The 23,263-nt window shown below is 41.8% G+C and overlaps 1 protein-coding gene across 1 annotated transcript in view; it reads right to left on the reverse strand.

Annotated features, from left to right (window-relative positions):
* LOC106592906 (protein unc-80 homolog) overlaps positions 1 to 23,263 on the reverse strand; it is a 110,324-nt gene that overhangs the window by 66,395 nt on the left and 20,666 nt on the right. The window contains exons 11-20 of the mRNA XM_045700398.1: positions 21,181 to 21,330; positions 19,645 to 19,913; positions 18,773 to 19,129; positions 17,865 to 17,996; positions 17,468 to 17,615; positions 15,015 to 15,065; positions 8,022 to 8,170; positions 3,162 to 3,331; positions 2,034 to 2,135; positions 1,022 to 1,230 (exon numbers count right to left, since the gene is read on the reverse strand). Of these exons, the coding sequence (XP_045556354.1) occupies positions 1,022 to 1,230; positions 2,034 to 2,135; positions 3,162 to 3,331; positions 8,022 to 8,170; positions 15,015 to 15,065; positions 17,468 to 17,615; positions 17,865 to 17,996; positions 18,773 to 19,129; positions 19,645 to 19,913; positions 21,181 to 21,330 (1,737 nt within the window). The remainder of the gene's footprint in view (positions 1 to 1,021; positions 1,231 to 2,033; positions 2,136 to 3,161; positions 3,332 to 8,021; positions 8,171 to 15,014; positions 15,066 to 17,467; positions 17,616 to 17,864; positions 17,997 to 18,772; positions 19,130 to 19,644; positions 19,914 to 21,180; positions 21,331 to 23,263) is intronic.

Raw genomic sequence — 23,263 nt, forward strand, 5'->3', positions numbered from 1 at the left:
TGCGCCTGACTCTTCTACTTCTCTAAAGAAATCCGTTACAGGTACCCTTAACCAGATATGTGCCTCGACACAATCCTGTCTCGGTGCTCTACGGACAATTCCTTACACCTCATGGCTTGGTTTTTGCTCTGACATGCACTGTCAACCATGTTATATAGACAGGTGTGTGCCTTTCCAAATCAAATCCAATCAATTGTAATTACCACATGTGGACTTTACCACAGAGACGTCATCTCAAGGATGATCAATGGAAACAGGATTCAATTGAACTCAATTTTGAGTCTCAGAGCAAAGGGTCTGAATACTTATGTAAATAAGGTATTTAAGTTTTTTATTTTTAATAAATGTGCAAACATTTCTAAAAATCTGTTTTCGCTTCGTCATTCCTGTGTACCGAATAAAAAATAAAGGTTAAATGGGTTTCCATCGCATTTTCAACTCTACTGATGGTTTTCTCACACAAAATGGTGCGTTATATGTGACCACTATTGTATTGGCACGTGTGCGCACATATAGCCTACATGATGAGGTTATTATGAACAAAAGAGCGAGATTATTTTTAATTGTCAAACGGCAGTCAAGCATTGATCATCATGTCACCAGAATAAGACCCTGGATATTTATTGGAAAGGAGCATCAAGCTCATCACGTGCACTTTCACCCCCCTGTGAAGTTCGTCATAACTTATTTCATCTGTAACCTAATTAACTGTATGCTTTCCCGACTAGTCGTAGTGGGAGGATGTCACATGTCATCGTGTGACTCCAAGTTTACTTCAATATTACGGTTATAATATCAATATTTGCGCATAATAGCGTTTCCACCTCGCATAATTCATTTTACCGACAAAGAGATCCCACCCTGTCTAGCGTATTTTGTTTTGTTGACATTTGGAAAGTTTACCGGAAAAAACTTCAGGCCTGTCATGACCCTTAGAGGATGACATCACTAGAATGAATCATAATTTCCATAGATGGACACAGGGTGGCGCTGTGGTTCTGTGGGGGGCACAGCCACCTACCGATGGGCAGCTTGAGCTTCTTGCGCAGGGAGATGCGTCGGGAGCGTGAGCGGGTTCGTCGGTCCGTGGTGGTGCCCGAGTGGGCGGTGGTGCACTCCGACGTGTCCTGCTCTGATAGGCTGCTGGTGTCGCTGGCAGCACTCTGTGACTTGAACATCTTCCTCCAGAAGTCCTTCTTGCCCAGCAGAGCCCCCGGAATCTGTTCATCACTGGTGACAGAGAGAGAGAGGGATGGAGTGAGAGACAGAGAGACAGAGACAGAGAGACAGAGACAGCGAGACAGAGAGAGAGAGGGATGGAGAGAGAGACAGAGAGACAGAGACAGCCAGACAGAGAGAGCGAGACAGAGAGAGCGAGACAGCCAGACAGAGAGAGCGAGACAGAGAGAGCGAGACAGAGAGAGCGAGACAGACAGACAGAGAGAGCGAGACAGAGAGAGCGAGACAGAGAGAGCGAGACAGACAGACAGACAGACAGACAGACAGACAGACAGACAGACAGACAGACAGACAGACAGACAGACAGACAGACAGACAGACAGACAGACAGACAGACAGACAGACAGACAGACAGACAGACAGACAGACAGTAAATAGTTCTCATCAAACATACATTTTGTGGGGCGTACATTCATGCAGAGTACCAGTGAAAAGTTGACACACCTACTCGTTTAAGGATTTTTCTTTATTTTTACTATTTTCTACATTGTAGAATAATAGTGAAGATGTCAAAACTATTAAATAACACATATGGAATCATGTAGTAATCAAAAAAGTGTTAAACAAATCAAAATATATTTTCTTCAAAGTAGCCACCCTTTGCCTTGATGACAGCCTTGCACACTCTTGTAGAAAATAGTAAAAATAAAGAAAAAACCTGGAATGAGTAGGTGTGTCCAAACTTTTAACTGGTACTGTATATGTGTGTGTGTGTGTGTGTGTGTGTGTGTGTGTGTGTGTGTGTGTGTGTGTGTGTGTGTGTGTGTGTGTGTGTGAGAAGAGGGGGTACTCACTGCTCTGGTGTCTGGGGGGGGCGGCTGGATATGCAGCTGCGGCACTCGTCTGCAGCGGTGGACGGCTGCCCTCCCTTTTCCCCAGACACACCTGCCTCTGACCTGCACAAAGGACACACAGAACTAATTGTTCCTGACAAGGCTCTAGTATAGTCAGAACCACCCGGGCCAGGTTAGACCCCAATAGTAGCAACTAAGGCTTATCTAAACCTCTCAGGCACAGGATGTTGATTTGGGGCCTTTGTAGCGCCCCGCCTGGACAACATCTAGGAGAAATACTGTGCTCTTATTCAGACTGCCTTACATTTACATGTGAGTCAATAAGCAGAATGTCTTATCCTGACCGCAGGTAGCCTAGAGGTTAAAAGCGTTAGGCCAGTATCCAAAAGGTTGCTGATTCTAACTCCTGTCCATGTGCCCATGAGCAAGGCACTTAACCTTAATTGCTCCTGTAAATTGCTCTGGATAACTGCGTCTGCTAAATGACTAAAATGTAAAATGTATAGGTAGTGGATTCATGGTGAAATAGCTAGATGAGACCACATATCCCAGTTTAGTACATTTTTCCTCAATAAAGAAGTTATCAGCAGAGTCAGTACCAGTAGGACAAGACAGGGTTCACTCCATCTGCACAACCACCATCTGCATGACACCATCTGCACAACCACCATCTGCACAACCACCATCTGCACGACCTCCATCTGCACGACCTCCATCTGCACGACCACCATCTGCACAACCACCATCTGCACGACCACCATCTGCACGACCACCATCTGCACAACCACCATCTGCACAACCACCCTCAACGTACAGATATCCCTGCTGTGTAGTTTTATATGTCTGTGATTGGTTGTTCTATATCTATGGAGCCAACCCACTGGGCACAGACATCAGTTCAAAGTTTAGTTTGATTTACATTTGTTTGAAATGTCAACTAACGTGAATTCAACGTGAAATAAATTAAAAAGTTGGGTGAAAAAAGATTAAATGGCCTTATGTTGATGACTTTTTGCAAAATCCAATCAGTTTTCCACGTTGATTCAACGTCATCACGATTTGTTTGGTTGAAATGACATGGAAACAACGTCGATTCAACCAGTGGGACGTCCTTGTTCTGTAGACTACCTCCTGGATGCTGTAGGTTTGGTGATAGGCTCCTCCTTCTCCTCTGGCTTCTTGGTGGTGGCCACTTTCTCGGCCGAGTCCAGGAGTGCGCTCAGTGCCACCCTGCGGAACACGTTGCCATGGGACTCCTTGATGAACTGCACCAGCTGGCGGATGTCACAGTACAGACCCTGGATGGGGGGTGGGGAGATAGTTAAATAAAGGTAATATAAAAAATAAATAAAACAGAGATAGCACCATGCCACCATGTTACCCTGCTCCACAGAGCTGCCGCCATGTTACCCTGCTCCACAGAGCTGCCACCATGCCACCATGTCACCCTGCTCCACAGAGCTGCCACCATGCCACCATGTCACCCTGCTCCACAGAGCCATGTTACCCTGCTCCACAGAGCCATGTTACCCTGCTCCACAGTGCTGTCACCATGCCACCATGTTACCCTGATCCACAGAGCCATGTTACCCAGCTCCACAGAGCTGCCACCATGTTACCCTGCACCACAGAGCTGCCACCATGTTACCCTGCTCCACAGAGCTGCCACCATGTTACCCTGCACCACAGAGCTGCCACCATGTTACCCTGCTCCACAGAGCTGCCACCATGTTACCCTGCTCCACAGAGCTGCCACCATGTTACCCTGCTCCACAGAGCAGCCACCATGTTACCCTGCTCCACAGAGCTGCCACCATGCCACCATGTTCCCTGCTCCACAGAGCTGCCACCATGCCACCATGTTCCCTGCTCCACAGAGCTCCCACCATGTTACCCTGCTCCACAGAGCTCCCACCATGTTACCCTGCTCCACAGAGCAGCCACCATGTTACCCTGCTCCACAGAGCTGCCACCATGCCACCATGTTCCCTGCTCCACAGAGCTGCTGCCATATTACCCTGCTCCGCAGAGCTTCCACCATGTTACCCTGCACCACAGAGCTGCCACCATGTTACCCTGCTCCACAGAGCTGCCGCCATATTACCCTGCTCCACAGAGCTGCCACCATGTTATCCTGCTCCACAGAGCTGCCACCATGTTACCCTGCTCCACAGAGCTGCCACCGTGCCACCATGCTCCACAGAGCTGCCACCATGTTACCCTGCTCCACAGAGCTGCCATCATGCCACCATGTTGAGCTGCCACCATGCCACCTTACTCTGCTCCACAGAGCTGCCACCATTTTCCCAGCTCCACAGAGCTGCCGCCATATTACCCTGCTCCACAGAGCTGCCACCATGTTACCCTGCTCCACAGAGCTGCCACCATGTTACCCTGCTCCACAGAGCTGCCACCATGTTACTCTGCTCCACAGAGCTGCCACCATGTTACCCTGCTCCACAGAGCTGCCACCATGTTACCCTGCACCACAGAGCTGCCACCATGTTACCCTGCACCACAGAGCTGCCACCATGTTACCCTGCACCACAGAGCTGCCACCATGCCACCATGTTATCCTGCTCCACAGAGCTGCCACCATGTTACCCTGCTCCACAGAGCTGCCGCCATGTTACCCTGCTCCACAGAGCTGCCACCATGCCACCATGTCACCCTGCTCCACAGAGCTGCCACCATGCCACCATGTCACCCTGCTCCACAGAGCCATGTTACCCTGCTCCACAGAGCCATGTTACCCTGCTCCACAGTGCTGTCACCATGCCACCATGTTACCCTGATCCACAGAGCCATGTTACCCAGCTCCACAGAGCTGCCACCATGTTACCCTGCACCACAGAGCTGCCACCATGTTACCCTGCTCCACAGAGCTGCCACCATGTTACCCTGCACCACAGAGCTGCCACCATGTTAACCTGCTCCACAGAGCTGCCACCATGTTACCCTGCTCCACAGAGCTGCCACCATGTTACCCTGCTCCACAGAGCAGCCACCATGTTACCCTGCTCCACAGAGCTGCCACCATGCCACCATGTTCCCTGCTCCACAGAGCTGCCACCATGCCACCATGTTCCCTGCTCCACAGAGCTCCCACCATGTTACCCTGCTCCACAGAGCTCCCACCATGTTACCCTGCTCCACAGAGCTCCCACCATGTTACCCTGCTCCACAGAGCAGCCACCATGTTACCCTGCTCCACAGAGCTGCCACCATGCCACCATGTTCCCTGCTCCACAGAGCTGCTGCCATATTACCCTGCTCCGCAGAGCTTCCACCATGTTACCCTGCACCACAGAGCTGCCACCATGTTACCCTGCTCCACAGAGCTGCCGCCATATTACCCTGCTCCACAGAGCTGCCACCATGTTATCCTGCTCCACAGAGCTGCCACCATGTTACCCTGCTCCACAGAGCTGCCACCGTGCCACCATGCTCCACAGAGCTGCCACCATGTTACCCTGCTCCACAGAGCTGCCATCATGCCACCATGTTGAGCTGCCACCATGCCACCATGTTACTCTGCTCCACAGAGCTGCCACCATTTTCCCAGCTCCACAGAGCTGCCGCCATATTACCCTGCTCCACAGAGCTGCCACCATGTTACCCTGCTCCACAGAGCTGCCACCATGTTACCCTGCTCCACAGAGCTGCCACCATGTTACCCTGCTCCACAGAGCTGCCACCATGTTACCCTGCTCCACAGAGCTGCCACCATGTTACCCTGCACCACAGAGCTGCCACCATGTTACCCTGCACCACAGAGCTGCCACCATGTTACCCTGCACCACAGAGCTGCCACCATGCCACCATGTTATCCTGCTCCACAGAGCTGCCACCATGTTACCCTGCTCCACAGAGCTGCCACCATGTTACCCTGCACCACAGAGCTGCCACCATGCCACCATGTTACCCTGCACCACAGAGCTGCCACCATGCCACCATGTTACCCTGCTCCACAGAGCTGCCATCATGCCACCATGTTGAGCTGCCACCATGCCACCATGTTACTCTGCTCCACAGAGCTGCCACCATTTTCCCAGCTCCACAGAGCTGCCGCCATATTACCCTGCTCCACAGAGCTGCCACCATGTTACCCTGCTCCACAGAGCTGCCACCATGTTACCCTGCTCCACAGAGATGCCGCCATATTACCCTGCTCCACAGAGGTGCCACCATGTTACCCTGCTCCACAGAGCTGCCACCATGTTACCCTGCACCACAGAGCTGCCACCATGTTACCCTGCACCACAGAGCTGCCACCATGTTACCCTGCACCACAGAGCTGCCATGTGCCACCATGTTACCCTGCTCCACAGAGCTGCCACCATGTTACCCTGCACCACAGAGCTGCCACAATGTTACCCTGCTCCACAGAGCTGCCACCATGCCACCATGTTACCCTGCTCCACAGAGCTGCCACCATGTTACCCTGCACCACAGAGCTGCCACAATGTTACCCTGCTCCACAGAGCTGCCACCATGCCACCATGTTACCCTGCTCCACAGAGCTGCCACAATGTTACCCTGCTCCACAGAGCTGCCACCATGCCACCATGTTACCCTGCTCCACAGAGCTGCCACCATGTTACCCTGCACCACAGAGCTGCCACAATGTTACCCTGCTCCACAGAGCTGCCACCATGTTACCCTGCACCACAGAGCTGCCACCATGCCATGTTACCCTGCTCCACAGAACTTCCACCATGTTACCCTGCACCACAGAGCTGCCACCATGCCATGTTACCCTGCTCCACAGAACTTCCACCATGTTACCCTGCTCCACAGAACTTCCATCATGTTACCCTGCTCCACAGAGCTGCCACCATGTTACCCTGCTCCACAGGGCTGCCACCATGTTACCCTGCTCCACAGAGCTGCCACCATGTTACCCTGCTCCACAGAGTTGCCACCATGCCAATGTGTTACCCTGCACCACAGAGCTGCCAACGTGCCACCATGTTACCCTGCTCCACAGAGCTGCCACCATGTTACCCTGCTCCACAGAGCTGCCACCATGTTACCCTGCTCCACAGAGCTGCCACCATGTTACCCTGCTCCACAGAGCTGCCACCATGGTACCCTGCTCCACAGAGCTGCCACCATGTTACCCTGCTCCACAGAGCTGCCACCATGTCAAATATTTTGCTTTGGACTGAGAGTAGGGCTGAAAGCTACTGGAAATGCAATGGTGAGAGTGTATTACAAGAGCACTATACAGAATATATACATGATTCTGTGGTCTGAATACAGAAACAACAGTGAGCCTTACACACTCTTGTATAGTGATTTTATAGTTATTTCCAGGTGAGTAAGTTAAAAAGCACAATAATGGAAAAGATGGTGTGAATATCAGCATGCTCTATCAGATAGGGTGTACAAGACATGAAGATGCTTAGAAATTATACATTTTTAATGCATATTTACTTTATGAATGCAACTTGGTAGACAATTTATTATTCCAGAATGTGGTTTAGACAAATTGTTCATTAGTGCACAGCTCGTCAGAGACAGCATTCATAATTCATTAGGAGTCTATTACCACACGTAGCAGAATGACCCTTTAATAATTGAACAGGACACACCATGTAGTCAATGATGTGATTGTTGAACACACTCACGCCCAGCATGGCTTCTGTGTAGGCTACAGTAGATGTTTTCTGTTGCAAAATGTTTTGCTACGGCGTGCCCTACTGAACAACAACTAGACTGGGGAAAATGGCTATAAGACAGAGAGAGAGACAGAAAAAAGAGACAAAGATAGAGAGAGAGACAAAGATAGAGAGAGAGAGAGAGAGAGAGAGAGAGAGAGAGAGAGAGAGAGAGAGAGAGAGAGAGAGAGAGAGAGAGACAGAGAGAGAGTGAGAGAGACAGACAGACAGAGAGGGAGAGAGAGAGACAGAGAGAGACATAGACAGAGATACAGATTGAGACAGTGAGACAGAGAGAGAGAGAGAGACATAGAGACATACTCACCAGGTTCTCAGGGCTATGCAGCTCGTGTGTGGTGGAGGCGCAGCGAGTGATCAGAGACTTGAACATGCAGCCCACCACCACTGCCTCCATGTTCTGGGCCAGTGACTTGTTGTCCCCCGTGGTGAAGTTGTTCCCGAACCCGGCCTTATCTTTGAGTAAGGTGGAGGCGGGAGAGACCAAACATTGCAAAGGGGTGATACAGGTCAGAGCAGTAGAAAATGGGTAGAAAATGGACACTTACCCAGGTTACTGTATAAAACAATTGAGCTGAAATAAACTCAAAGAAAAGGGAAGGGTACAGGGGCAAGGGGACAAGGACAGGGGGACAGGGCGACAGGGGACAGAGGGCACAAAATCATAAGCATGGATGAGAAGCAAACTGAAAAGGGATCAGGGTTCCGATAAGGATACATGCACGTGACTAAGGCCTGCTAGAGTCAAGGATCTGATCTAGGGTCTGTAGCTAGGTCAGAGTGGAACGACATCTCTAAAGATTTCAACTTAATTGACTTGTTTATTGTATTGAATTTAATAGAATCAACTTGATTGATTCCCAGAGAGGGGAAAATTGGATTTGTCACCATAGATATCATAGCAGGTGGTTCCAGATTCAACCATCGGTCTAAATAATGTAATTAACTTGATATAATTAATTGAAGAACATGTCTTAATTGATTCCTAAATACTTTGGGGAAATCTGCGAATTGCAGGTAAAATAGATGGAATAGATACATAGATAAATAGATTAGATAGATATATAGATAGCTAGATTAGATAGATAAATAGATTAGATACATAGATAGATAGATTAGATAGATAAATAGATTAGATAGATTAGATATATAGATAAATAGATTAGATAGATTAGATATATAGATAAATAGATTAGATAGATTAGATATATAGATAGCTAGATTAGATAGATAGATAAATAGATGAAATAGATTAGATAGCTAGATTAGATATATAGAAAAATAGATTAGATAGATTAGATATATAGATAGATAGATAGATTAGATATATAGATAGATAGATTAGATAGATAGATAAATAGATTAGATAGATAGATAAATAGATAGATAAATAGATAGATAGATAGATAAATAGATTAGATATATAGATAGATATATAGATTAGATATATAGATAGATAGATTAGATATATAGATAGATAGATTAGATAGATATATAGATAAATAGATTAGATATATAGATAAATAGATTACATATATAGATAGATAGATTACATATATAGATAGATAGATAGATAGATAGATAGATAGATAGATAGATAGATAGATAGATAGATAGATAGATAGATAGATAGATAGATAGATAGATAGATAGATAGATTAGATATATAGATAGCTAGATGAGAGAGATAGATAAATAGATGAAATAGATTAGATATATAGATAGATAGATTAGATATATAGATATATAGATAAATAGATTAGATATATAGATAAATAGATTAGATAGATTAGATATATAGATAAATAGATTAGATAGATTAGATATATAGATAAATAGATTAGATAGGTTAGATATATAGATGAGATATATAGAGAAATAGATTAGATAGATTAGATATATCGATAAATAGATTAGATAGATTAGATATATAGATAGATAGATTAGATATATAGATTAGATAGTTTAGATATATAGATAAATAGATTAGATAGATTAGATATATAGATAAATAGATTAGATATATAGATAAATAGATTAGATAGATTAGATATATAGATAAATAGATTTGATAGATTAGATATATAGATAAATAGATTAGATAGATTAGATATATAGATAGATAGATTAGATATATAGATTAGATAGTTTAGATATATAGATAAATAGATTTGATTTATAGATAGATATATAGATTAGATAGTTTAGATACATAGATAAATAGATTAGATAGATTAGATATATAGATAAATACATTAGATATATAGATAAATAGATTAGATATATAGATAAATAGATTAGATAGATTAGATATATAGATAAATAGATTAGATATATAGATAAATAGATTAGATAGATTAGATTTATCGATAAAAAGATTAGATATATAGATTAGATAGTTTAGATATATAGATAGATAGATTAGATATATAGATAAATAGATTAGATAGTTTAGATATATAGATAAATAGATTAGATAGATTAGATATATAGATAGATAGATTAGATATATAGATAGGTAGATTAGATATATAGATAAATAGATTTGATATATAGATAAATAGATTAGATAGATTAGATATATAGATAAATAGATTAGATATATAGATTAGATAGATTAGATATATAGATAAATAGATTAGATAGATTAGATATATAGATAAATAGATTAGATAGATTAGATTTATCGATAATAGATTAGATATATAGATTAGATAGTTTAGATATATAGATAGATAGATTAGATATATAGATAAATAGATTAGATAGTTTAGATATATAGATAAATAGATTAGATAGATTAGATATATAGATAGATAGATTAGATATATAGATTAGATAGTTTAGATATATAGATAAATAGATTTGATTTATAGATAGATATATAGATTAGATAGTTTAGATACATAGATAAATAGATTAGATAGATTAGATATATAGATAAATACATTAGATATATAGATAAATAGATTAGATATATAGATAAATAGATTAGATAGATTAGATATATAGATAAATAGATTAGATATATAGATAAATAGATTAGATAGATTAGATTTATCGATAAATAGATTAGATATATAGATTAGATAGTTTAGATATATAGATAGATAGATTAGATATATAGATAAATAGATTAGATAGTTTAGATATATAGATAAATAGATTAGATAGATTAGATATATAGATAGATAGATTAGATATATAGATAGGTAGATTAGATATATAGATAAATAGATTCGATATATAGATAAATAGATTAGATAGATTAGATATATAGATAAATAGATTAGATATATAGATTAGATAGATTAGATATATAGATAAATAGATTAGATAGATTAGATATATAGATAAATAGATTAGATAGATTAGATTTATCGATAATAGATTAGATATATAGATTAGATAGTTTAGATATATAGATAGATAGATTAGATATATAGATAAATAGATTAGATAGTTTAGATATATAGATAAATAGATTAGATAGATTAGATATATAGATAGATAGATTAGATAGATATATAGATAGGTAGATTAGATATATAGATAGATAGATTAGATAGATAGATAAATAGATTAGATAGATTAGATATATAGATAAATACATTAGATATATAGATAAATAGATTAGATATATAGATAAATAGATTAGATAGATTAGATATATAGATAAATATATTAGATAGGTTAGATATATAGATGAGATATATAGAGAAATAGATTAGATAGATTAGATATATCGATAAATAGATTAGATAGATTAGATATATAGATAGATAGATTAGATATATAGATTAGATAGTTTAGATATATAGATAAATAGATTAGATAGACTAGATATATAGATAAATAGATTAGATATATAGATAAATAGATTAGATAGATTAGATATATAGATAAATAGATTTGATAGATTAGATATATAGATAAATAGATTAGATAGATTAGATATATAGATAGATAGATTAGATATATAGATTAGATAGTTTAGATATATAGATAAATAGATTTGATTTATAGATAGATATATAGATTAGATAGTTTAGATACATAGATAAATAGATTAGATAGATTAGATATATAGATAAATACATTAGATATATAGATAAATAGATTAGATATATAGATAAATAGATTAGATAGATTAGATATATAGATAAATAGATTAGATATATAGATAAATAGATTAGATAGATTAGATTTATCGATAAATAGATTAGATATATAGATTAGATAGTTTAGATATATAGATAGATAGATTAGATATATAGATAAATAGATTAGATAGTTTAGATATATAGATAAATAGATTAGATAGATTAGATATATAGATAGATAGATTAGATATATAGATAGGTAGATTAGATATATAGATAAATAGATTAGATAGATTAGATATATAGATAAATAGATTAGATATATAGATTAGATAGATTAGATAAATAGATTAGATAGATAGATAGATAGATAGATAGATAGATAGATAGATAGATAGATAGATAGATAGATAGATAGATAGATAGATAGATAGATAGATAGATAGATAGATAGATAGATAGATAGATAGATAGATAGATTAGATAGTTTAGATAGTTTAGATACATAGATAAATAGATTAGATAGATTAGATATATAGATAAATACATTAGATATATAGATAAATAGATTAGATATATAGATAAATAGATTAGATAGATTAGATATATAGATAAATAGATTAGATATATAGATAAATAGATTAGATAGATTAGATTTATCGATAAATAGATTAGATATATAGATTAGATAGTTTAGATATATAGATAGATAGATTAGATATATAGATAAATAGATTAGATAGTTTAGATATATAGATAAATAGATTAGATAGATTAGATATATAGATAGATAGATTAGATATATAGATAGGTAGATTAGATATATAGATAAATAGATTAGATAGATTAGATATATAGATTAGATAGATTAGATAGATTAGATTTATCGATAATAGATTAGATATATAGATTAGATAGTTTAGATATATAGATAGATAGATTAGATATATAGATAAATAGATTAGATAGTTTAGATATATAGATAAATAGATTAGATAGATTAGATATATAGATAGATAGATTAGATATATAGATAGGTAGATTAGATATATAGATAGGTAGATTAGATAGATAGATAAATAGATTAGATAGATTAGATATATAGATAAATAGATTAGATATATAGATAAATAGATTAGATATATAAATAAATAGATTAGATAGATTAGATATATAGATCAATAGATAAACAGATTAGATAGATTAGATATATAGATAAATAGATTAGATAGATTACATATATAGATAAATAGATTAGATAGATTAGATAGATAGATAGATTAGATAGATTAGATATATAGATAGATAGATAGATAGATTAGATAGATTAGATATATAGATAGATAGATTAGATATATAGATAGACAAGCTAGATTAGATATATAGATAGATTAGATAGATTAGATATATAGATAAATAGATTAGATATATAGATATATAGATAAATAGATTAGATATATAGATAAATAGATTAGATAGATTAGATATATAGATAAATAGATTAGATAGGTTAGATATATAGATGAGATATATAGAGAAATAGATTAGATAGATTAGATATATCGATAAATAGATTAGATAGATTAGATATATAGATAGATAGATTAGATATATAGATTAGATAGTTTAGATATATAGATAAATAGATTAGATAGATTAGATATATAGATAAATAGATTAGATAGTTTAGATATATAGATAAATAGATTAGATAGATTAGATATATAGATAAATAGATTAGATATATAGATAAATAGATTAGATATATAGATAAATAGATTAGATAGATTAGATATATAGATAAATAGATTTGATAGATTAGATATATAGATAAATATATTAGATAGATTAGATATATAGATAGATAGATTAGATATATAGATTAGATAGTTTAGATATATAGATAAATAGATTTGATTTATAGATAGATATATAGATTAGATAGTTTAGATACATAGATAAATAGATTAGATAGATTAGATATATAGATAAATACATTAGATATATAGATAAATAGATTAGATATATAGATAAATAGATTAGATAGATTAGATATATAGATAAATAGATTAGATATATAGATAAATAGATTAGATAGATTAGATTTATCGATAAATAGATTAGATATATAGATTAGATAGTTTAGATATATAGATAGATAGATAGATTAGATATATAGATAAATAGATTAGATAGTTTAGATATATAGATAAATAGATTAGATATATAGATAAATAGATTAGATATATAGATAGGTAGATTAGATATATAGATAAATAGATTCGATATATAGATAAATAGATTAGATAGATTAGATATATAGATAAATAGATTAGATATATAGATAAATAGATTAGATATATAGATTAGATAGATTAGATAAATAGATTAGATAGATAGATAGATAGATAGATAGATAGATAGATAGATAGATAGATAGATAGATAGATAGATAGATAGATAGATAGATAGATAGATAGATAGATAGATAGATAGATAGATAGATAGATTAGATAGTTTAGATACATAGATAAATAGATTAGATAGATTAGATATATAGATAAATACATTAGATATATAGATAAATAGATTAGATATATAGATAAATAGATTAGATAGATTAGATATATAGATAAATAGATTAGATATATAGATAAATAGATTAGATAGATTAGATTTATCGATAAATAGATTAGATATATAGATTAGATAGTTTAGATATATAGATAGATAGATTAGATATATAGATAAATAGATTAGATAGTTTAGATATATAGATAAATAGATTAGATAGATTAGATATATAGATAGATAGATTAGATATATAGATAGGTAGATTAGATATATAGATAAATAGATTCGATATATAGATAAATAGATTAGATAGATTAGATATATAGATAAATAGATTAGATATATAGATTAGATAGATTAGATATATAGATAAATAGATTAGATAGATTAGATATATAGATAAATAGATTAGATATATAGATAGATAGTTTAGATAGATTTGATAGATAGTTTAGATAGATTTGATAGATTAGATAGATTAATAGATTAGATAGATTAATAGATTAGATAGATTTGATAGATTGCCACTTTAGACAAGAGTTAGGGTGTGCAGAAATGGGAGCAGTGCCTAGAAGGAATGGTGATCTGATCGGGGCAGTTCATTTAGATATTAATGTATCTACCGATGGTTCTTTTTTTCACCCTCCTGGACCTCTCACCTGCACTGCCGTACTCTGCAAGAGAAGAGATGCGGTACACAAGGTGATGATGGTCAGGCCAGCAGCACACACATGTACGTGACACGTGCACGTACGTGCACAAAACGTACACGGCACCCCCACACCACCGGACGTAGGGGAACTTACAGTACACACACACACACACACACACACACACACACACACGTACACACAGACTCACACCACTTAACTGACTTACAATAAAGAACCTAAAAGGGGTGACCCATGCACTTTCGTTAATAAAGCCCCCATCAGTTCGGTAACTTGCCAATGATACAGTTCAATCAGAAAATCAAGTGGTCATTTCACTCACAAAAAATAGAGCTATGATATTACAGTCATTACGGTTCTTAATTCATGTTGAGCCATAAAGCCATAGATAGAGATGTGATGAGCACCGCACAGCATCGGATTGGCAAGTGTACAGAGTGGATGAGTGAGTGGAGGGAGGAGGGGAACATCGCTTGTTTAGGTGGATGGGGGCGGGACAGAGGGAGGGACGGCAGGACAGTTGAGATGAGTGGAGGGAGGAGGGGAACATCGCTTGTTTAGGTGGATGGGGGCGGGACAGAGGGAGGGAAGGCAGGACAGTTGAGATGAGTGCAGGGAGGAGGGGAACATCGCTTGTTTAGGTGGATGGGGGCGGGACAGAGGGAGGGACGGCAGGACAGTTGAGATGAGTGGAGGGAGGAGGGGAACATCGCTTGTTTAGGTGAATGGGGGTGGGACAGAGGGAGGGAAGGCAGGACAGTTGAGATGAGTGGAGGGAGGAGGGGAACATCGCTTGTTTAGGTGGATGGGGCGGGACAGAGGGGAGGGACGGCAGGACAGTTGAGATGAGTGGAGGGAGCAGGGGAACATCGCTTGTTTAGGTGGATGGGGGCGGGACAGAGGGAGGGAAGGCAGGACAGTTGAGATAGAGTGGAGGGAGGAGGGGAACATCGCTTGTTTAGGTGGATGGGGCGGGACAGAGGGAGGGACGGCAGGACAGTTGAGATGAGTGGAGGGAGGAGGGGAACATCGCTTGTTTAGGTGGATGGGGCGGGACAGAGGGAGGGACGGCAGGACAGTTGAGATGAGTGGAGGGAGGAGGGGAACATCGCTTGTTTAGGTGGATGGGGGCGGGACAGAGGGAGGGACGGCAGGACAGTTGAGATGAGTGGAGGGAGGAGGGGAACATTGCTTGTTTAGGTGGATGGGGGCGGGACAGAGGGAGGGAAGGCAGGACGGTTGAGATAGAGTGGAGGGAGGAGGGGAACATCGCTTGTTTAGGTGGATGGGGGCGGGACAGAGGGAGGGAAGGCAGGACAGTTGAGATAGAGTGGAGGGAGGAGGGGAACATCGCTTGTTTAGGTGGATGGGGGCGGGACAGAGGGAGGGACGGCAGGACAGTTGAGATAGAGTGGAGGGAGGAGGGGAACATCGCTTGTTTAGGTGGATTGGGGCGGGACAGAGGGAGGGAAGGCAGGACAGTTGAGATGAGTGGAGGGAGGAGGGGAACATCGCTTGTTTAGGTGGATTGGGGCGGGACACAGGGAGGGAAGGCAGGACGGTTGAGATGAGTGGAGGGAGGAGGGGAACATCGCTTGTTTAGGTGGATGGGGGCGGGACAGAGGGAGGGACGGCAGGACAGTTGAGATAGAGTGGAGGGAGGAGGGGAACATCGCTTGTTTAGGTGGATTGGGGCGGGACAGAGGGAGGGACGGCAGGACAGTTGAGATAGAGTGGAGGGAGGAGGGGAACATCGCTTGTTTAGGTGGATGGGGGCGGGACAGAGGGAGGGAAGGCAGGACAGTTGAGATGAGTGGAGGGAGGAGGGGAACATCGCTTGTTTAGGTGGATTGGGGCGGGACACAGGGAGGGAAGGCAGGACGGTTGAGATGAGTGGAGGGAGGAGGGTGACAGAACAGACACAGAAACAGAGAGACAGCCGGTTGGTAAACATTGAGCGCTCTGGGATGCAGTGGAGGTATGAGTGAGGTTAGATTCAGCATCGTGGAGCAGAGTGGACTGGATTATGGTAGAAGACATTTTAAGTATTAGTCATCTGTCAATCTTATTGTCTACTGTTTGTTTTTAATCTGGAGATTGAAACTCTGCTGGACCTTACATTTTAATAACCCAGAGCATTTCTAAATACTTTAAGATGAAATCTTTTATTTTAAACATTTTATGATTTTGGAGAATAATACAAACCCCTCTGCATTGACAAACAAGAGTGATCAGTGAATGGTGTGATGGCAGTGGAGGCTGATTGGATGAGTTGCATAGAGTGACTTATGCTTCATCAGTCCTACCATCAGAGAGGTTGAGAGGGGTGTGTGAGGCTGCTGTGTGTGGTTAGCCGTGGCTCCATAGCAACACACACAGTCGGCGCATGCCTCACAAACACTTACTGTTGGTGATGGGCTCCATGCAGAAGCCCAGGAGTGCGTGCAGGAAGTCCACGATGTTGTTGAGCGAGTCCTTGTTGACGTAGTCCCTCATGGTCTGACGGAACTGCAGCTTGTCCAGCTTGTACAGGTTGGTCAGGCAGTTCTGGGCCTGTATGGGGAACAAGAGGAACAGTAGATCCAAAATGGCGGATGTCTCAGATTCAAACACCTATCTCAACCGGAGCCAAAATGGATGATGGTTTCCATTCACTCTGATAAAGCCCCTAATAAATCCAACAGGACCTATGTTGTCAACTGCTACTGTTTCTTGGACCAGGTCTCTCTCTGCGAAATAGGTTTTACCTCAGTGAAAATATGAATATATAACTAAATAAAGGCAATCTGTGAGTTGTCTGACCTGCATGCGGAGGCGGTCCCCTGAGAGTCCTCTGTGGCCCTCCCCACAGCCGTAGGCACAACCCAGAGACTTGACCATCTTGATCAGCATGGTGAGAGCTAGCCTGTGGGTACTCAGTGAAGAGCCGTCCTCCTTGGAGTTAAAAAGAAGGCATAGGGTAATACATAATACATATACAATTCACAGAAGTTGACAGGTTATGGCCATATGTAACGCCCTGGCCATAGAGAGGGTTTTTTGTTCTCTATTTTTGGTTAGGCCAGGGTGTGACATGGGTGGGCGTTCTATGTTCCGTTTTCTATGTTGGTGTATTTCTTTGTTTCGGCCGTGTATGGCTCTCAATCAGGAACAGCTGTAGATCGTTGTTGCTGATTGAGAGTCATACATAGGCAGCCTGTTTCGCCTTTGGGGTTTGTGGGTGAATAGTTTCTGTTTAGTGTTTGCACCTGACAGTACTGTTTGGCTGTCGGTTTCTTGTTTTTTTGTCTAACGTGTTCTTTCTTGAATAAATTCATTTAAGATGAACACATCCTCCGCTGCACCTTGGTCTCATTTTGACGACGGCCGTTACACCATATTACTCACACTAACACATCATGTTTTATTTTGTGTTTTGTTCTCGTAGAATGACATTTATAATATGCTCTGTTCTATCTAATATTTGTATTTCTACTTTAGATTACTACAGGTGTCTGTAATTATCTCTCTGTGGCCTTCTGTCCCACTATTGTTTGTGCAGACAGGCTCTGATGAAGGTCGACTGGCCGAAAGCTCATCCACGAAATAAATGTGCATCATACTAGAAGTGTGCAGCGACGTTTTCCTGTTTCTCCAATGTACGGGCATGTAAAATGAGATCAGTTACAAGATAAAGAGTTGAAAACTCATAGACGTATTCTCACACCCACCTTGCTGTCTTTCTCCTTGTTGTTCTTCACGTCGTCCTTGCTCCCTCCTCCGCTCCCTCCTCCACTTCCCCCACCTCCTCCTCCTCCATCCCCTCCTCCTCCTCCACCCCCTCCCCCTGGTGCCGCCCCGCTGCACCCTCCAGACACGCCCCCTTGGGCGCCGCTCAGGCTCTGATTGGCCCCCTCCTTCGGGAGGCGTGTCTCATCGTTCTCCTTGTCGTCGGGCTTGGAGAGCTTCTTTCCCATGCCCGGCACCACCCCCAGCTGCAGCAGGCAGTCGATGATGTTGAGCGACACGTCACAGATCCGTGAGCTGATGTCGTGGGTCAGCACGGCGTAGACCGCCCGCAGGATGGCCTGGGAGGGGTAGACGGGGAGACAAAGGGAGACAGGGGTCAGTGTCAGGGGCTGGACACATTCAAATGAAGTGCATCCATCCATCACACCATCCATCACACCATCCATCCAACATTCTCCCAAGCTTCCCTACTATTTCCTCCCCAAGTGTTGTCCAGGCAGGAACCAGGCAGGAACCAGGCAGGAACCAGGAAGGAACCAGGAAGGAACCAGGCAGGAACCAGGCAGGAACCAGGCAGGAACCAGGCAGGACATTTACTTGACTGTGATATTTGGTTGTCTCACCTAGCTACCTTAAATTTAAGATGAATGCACTAACTGTAAGTCGTTTCTGGATAAGAGCGTTTTCTAAATGACTAAATAGTAACTATAACCCAATGGTTCAGTAATGCCATGGTAGTGTGAGCCATCATACTGGAGTTGTGGTATGTAGTGAACCTGGTTATTCCTCCAGTACAGAAACCCTGTCAGAGTCCTCCGGCCAACAGGTGACACTCTTTTTCACTGCCCCTCACCGTAAGGTCCAGCATGCCATTCTTCAGGATGAAGTTGTTGGTGCCTTCGATGTTGTCTCCCTCCTCCAGGCACGAGTAGTTGATGCATGAGTCGGTGAAGCTCCGGGGCAGGTTGGCGCACGCCAGCGTCTCGTGGGGCATCTCTGGGATGGGTACAGGGTTACACAGCTTTTTCATGTGCTCGGTGAAGAAGTCGGCATAGCCCACGTTGAAGGACGCCACTGTGGTGTTGAACGTCGCCATGGTGATGGTGGAAATCTGTGAACGCACTGGGGAGAGGGGTGGGAGGAGAGGAGGTGAGGGGGTGGAGACAATCACAGATTTAGAGAAAATGTATATTTTGGATGGATGAATAGATGGATGGAGGGAGGGATGGAAGGAAGGATTGATGGAAGGAGTGATGGATAAAGGGATAGATGGAGTGATGGATGAGTGGATGGAAGGAGTAGTCCCGTGTGGCTCAGTTGGTAGAGCATGGTGTTTGCAACGCCAGGGTTGTGGGTTCGATTCCCACGGGGGACCAGTATGGGAAAAAATTAATAAAAATGTATGAAATGTACGCATTCACTACTGTAAGTCGCTCTGGATAAGAGCGTCTGCTAAATGACTAAAATGTAAATGGAGTGATAGATAGATGGATGGATGTATGGATATATCATTGAAGGTGTTCAGTTCATAACGGTGGGTGATGACAGAATATGGGTGTATCGACTCTCTTCCCCTTAGTGTGTACGGTGTGGGTGGATGGACTCTCTTACCCTTCCCCTTGGTGTTGTGGGTGTATAGACTCTCTTACCCTTCCCCTTGGTGTTGTGGGTGTATAGACTCTCTTACCCTCCCCCTTGGTGTTGTGGGTGTATAGACCCTTCCCCTTGGTGTTGAGGGTGTATAGACTCTTAGTGTTGTGGGTGTATAGACTCTTCCCCTCCCCCTTGGTGTTGTGGGTGTATAGACTCTTACCCTCCCCCTTGGTGTGTACAGTGTTGTGGGTGTATAGACTCTTACCCTCCCCCTTGGTGTGTACAGTGTTGTGGGTGTATAGACTCTTACCCTCCCCCTTGGTGTGTACAGTGTTGTGGGTGTATAGACTCTTCCCCTCCCCCTTGGTGTTGTGGGTGTATAGACTCTTACCCTCCCCCTTGGTGTGTACAGTGTTGTGGGTGTATAGACTCTTACCCTCCCCCTTGGTGTGTACAGTTTTGTGGGTGTATAGACTCTTACCCTCCCCCTTGGTGTGTACAGTGTTGTGGGTGTATAGACTCTTACCCTCCCCCTTGGCGTGAACAGTGTTGTGGGTGTATAGACTCTTAGCCTCCCCCTTGGTGTGTACAGTGTTGTGGGTGTATAGACTCTTACCCTCCCCCTTGGCGTGAACAGTGTTGTAGGTGTATAGACTCTTACCCTCCCCCTTGGCGTGAACGGTGTTGTGGGTGTATAGACTCTTAGCCTCCCCCTTGGTGTGTACGGTGTTGTAGGTGTATAGACTCTTAGCCTCCCCCTTGGTGTGTACGGTGTTGTAGGTGTATAGACTCTTACCCTCCCCCTTGGCGTGAACGGTGTTGTCTCCGTGGCTGTTGGAGTGGTCTGGCATTTCTCTGAGCAGGGAGTGATGGGAGTGTGAGTGTTTAGCACTCAGGTTGTCTGTGTCTGCAGCCGTGTCTGAGCTCCCTCGCCGCGTCAACTTACCTAAAACACCACCAAACACACAACTCTGAGTGAAAGACACCGGCACACAGCCTTACAACCAAACACACAACTCTGAGTGAAAGACACCGGAACACAGCATTACAACCAAACTCACAACTCTGAGTGAAAGACACCGGCACACAGCCTTACAACCAAACACACAACTCTGAGTGAAAGACACCGGAACACAGCATTACAACCAAACTCACAACTCTGAGTGAAAGACACCGGAACACAGCATTACAACCAAACACACAACTCTGAGTGAAAGACACCGGAACACAGCATTACAACCAAACTCACAACTCTGAGTGAAAGACACCGGAACACAGCATTACAACCAAACACACGTTCCTCTTCCCTACCTTTTAAGACTGCCTAATAGCCAAATAAGCTCACTGTCACTGCCACAAAACAATGCATACCACATCCTACTGTACCAGTTAACCCACATCTTTTCATAAAAGTAGGCCCAAAAGTATAGGGCTTTTATAGGGCTTTTAAACTAATGGTTACATTCGAATGAGAAAGTCCCTTTATCTGTGCACCTTTTGCAACACATTAAAAGCATTAACCGTTCCTAACAACCAGACAAACATGAAGTTAATGAGGCTGACCCAGTTCAGCGGCGGTCAGGTGACTATCTCCTCTGACTAACTCCTCTGACTCAGCTAATGAGAGCCAGGGGACTAACTCCTCTGACTCAGCTAATGAGAGCCAGGGGACTAACTCATCTGACTCAGCTAATGAGAGCCAGGGGACTAACTCCTCTGACTCAGCTAATGAGAGCCAGGGGACTAATTCCTCTGACTCAGCTAATGAGAGCCAGGTGACGAAGTCCTCTGACTCAGCTAATGAGAGCCAGGTGACTAACTCCTCTGACTCAGCTAATGAGAGCCAGGGGACTAACTCCTCTGACTCAGCTAATGAGAGCCAGGGGACTAACTCCTCTGACTCAGCTAATGAGAGCCAGGGGACTAACTCCTCTGACTCAGCTAATGAGAGCCAGGGGACTAACTCCTCTGACTCAGCTAATGAGAGCCAGGTGACTAACTCCTCTGACTCAGCTAATGAGAGCCAGGGGACTAACTCCTCTGACTCAGCTAATGAGAGCCAGGGGACTAACTCATCTGACTCAGCTAATGAGAGCCAGGGGACTAACTCATCTGACTCAGCTAATGAGAGCCAGGTGACTAACTCCTCTGACTCAGCTAATGAGAGCCAGGGGACTAACTCATCTGACTCAGCTAATGAGAGCCAGGGGACTAACTCATCTGACTCAGCTAATGAGAGCCAGGGGACTAACTCCTCTGACTCAGCTAATGAGAGCCAGGGGACTAACTCCTCTGACTCAGCTAATGAGAGCCAGGGGACTAACTCCTCTGACTCAGCTAATGAGAGCCAGGGGACTAACTCCTCTGACTCAGCTAATGAGAGCCAGGTGACTAACTCCTCTGACTCAGCTAATGACTAACTCCTCTGACTCAGCTAATGAGAGCCAGGGGACTAACTCATCTGACTCAGCTAATGAGAGTCAGGTGACTAACTCATCTGACTCAGCTAATGAGAGCCAGGGGACTAACTCCTCTGACTCAGCTAATGAGAGCCAGGGGACTAACTCCTCTGACTCAGCTAATGAGAGCCAGGGGACTAACTCCTCTGACTCAGCTAATGAGAGCCAGGTGACTAACTCCTCTGACTCAGCTAATGAGAGCCAGGGGACTAACTCATCTGACTCAGCTAATGAGAGTCAGGTGACTAACTCATCTGACTCAGCTAATGAGAGCCAGGGGACTAGACCAGTACAGTAGGAAGAGATAGAACCAGCAACATACAGTACCATGGCATGTCCTCCTCTACATATCCTTTACCATACAGGCTACAGTCATTTCCCCTGTACTTTTTAAGTTCCTATTGATAGAAAATAGATATA

This window comes from Salmo salar, chromosome ssa17, assembly GCF_905237065.1.
Source record: "Salmo salar chromosome ssa17, Ssal_v3.1, whole genome shotgun sequence".
Taxonomy (NCBI): domain Eukaryota; kingdom Metazoa; phylum Chordata; class Actinopteri; order Salmoniformes; family Salmonidae; genus Salmo; species Salmo salar.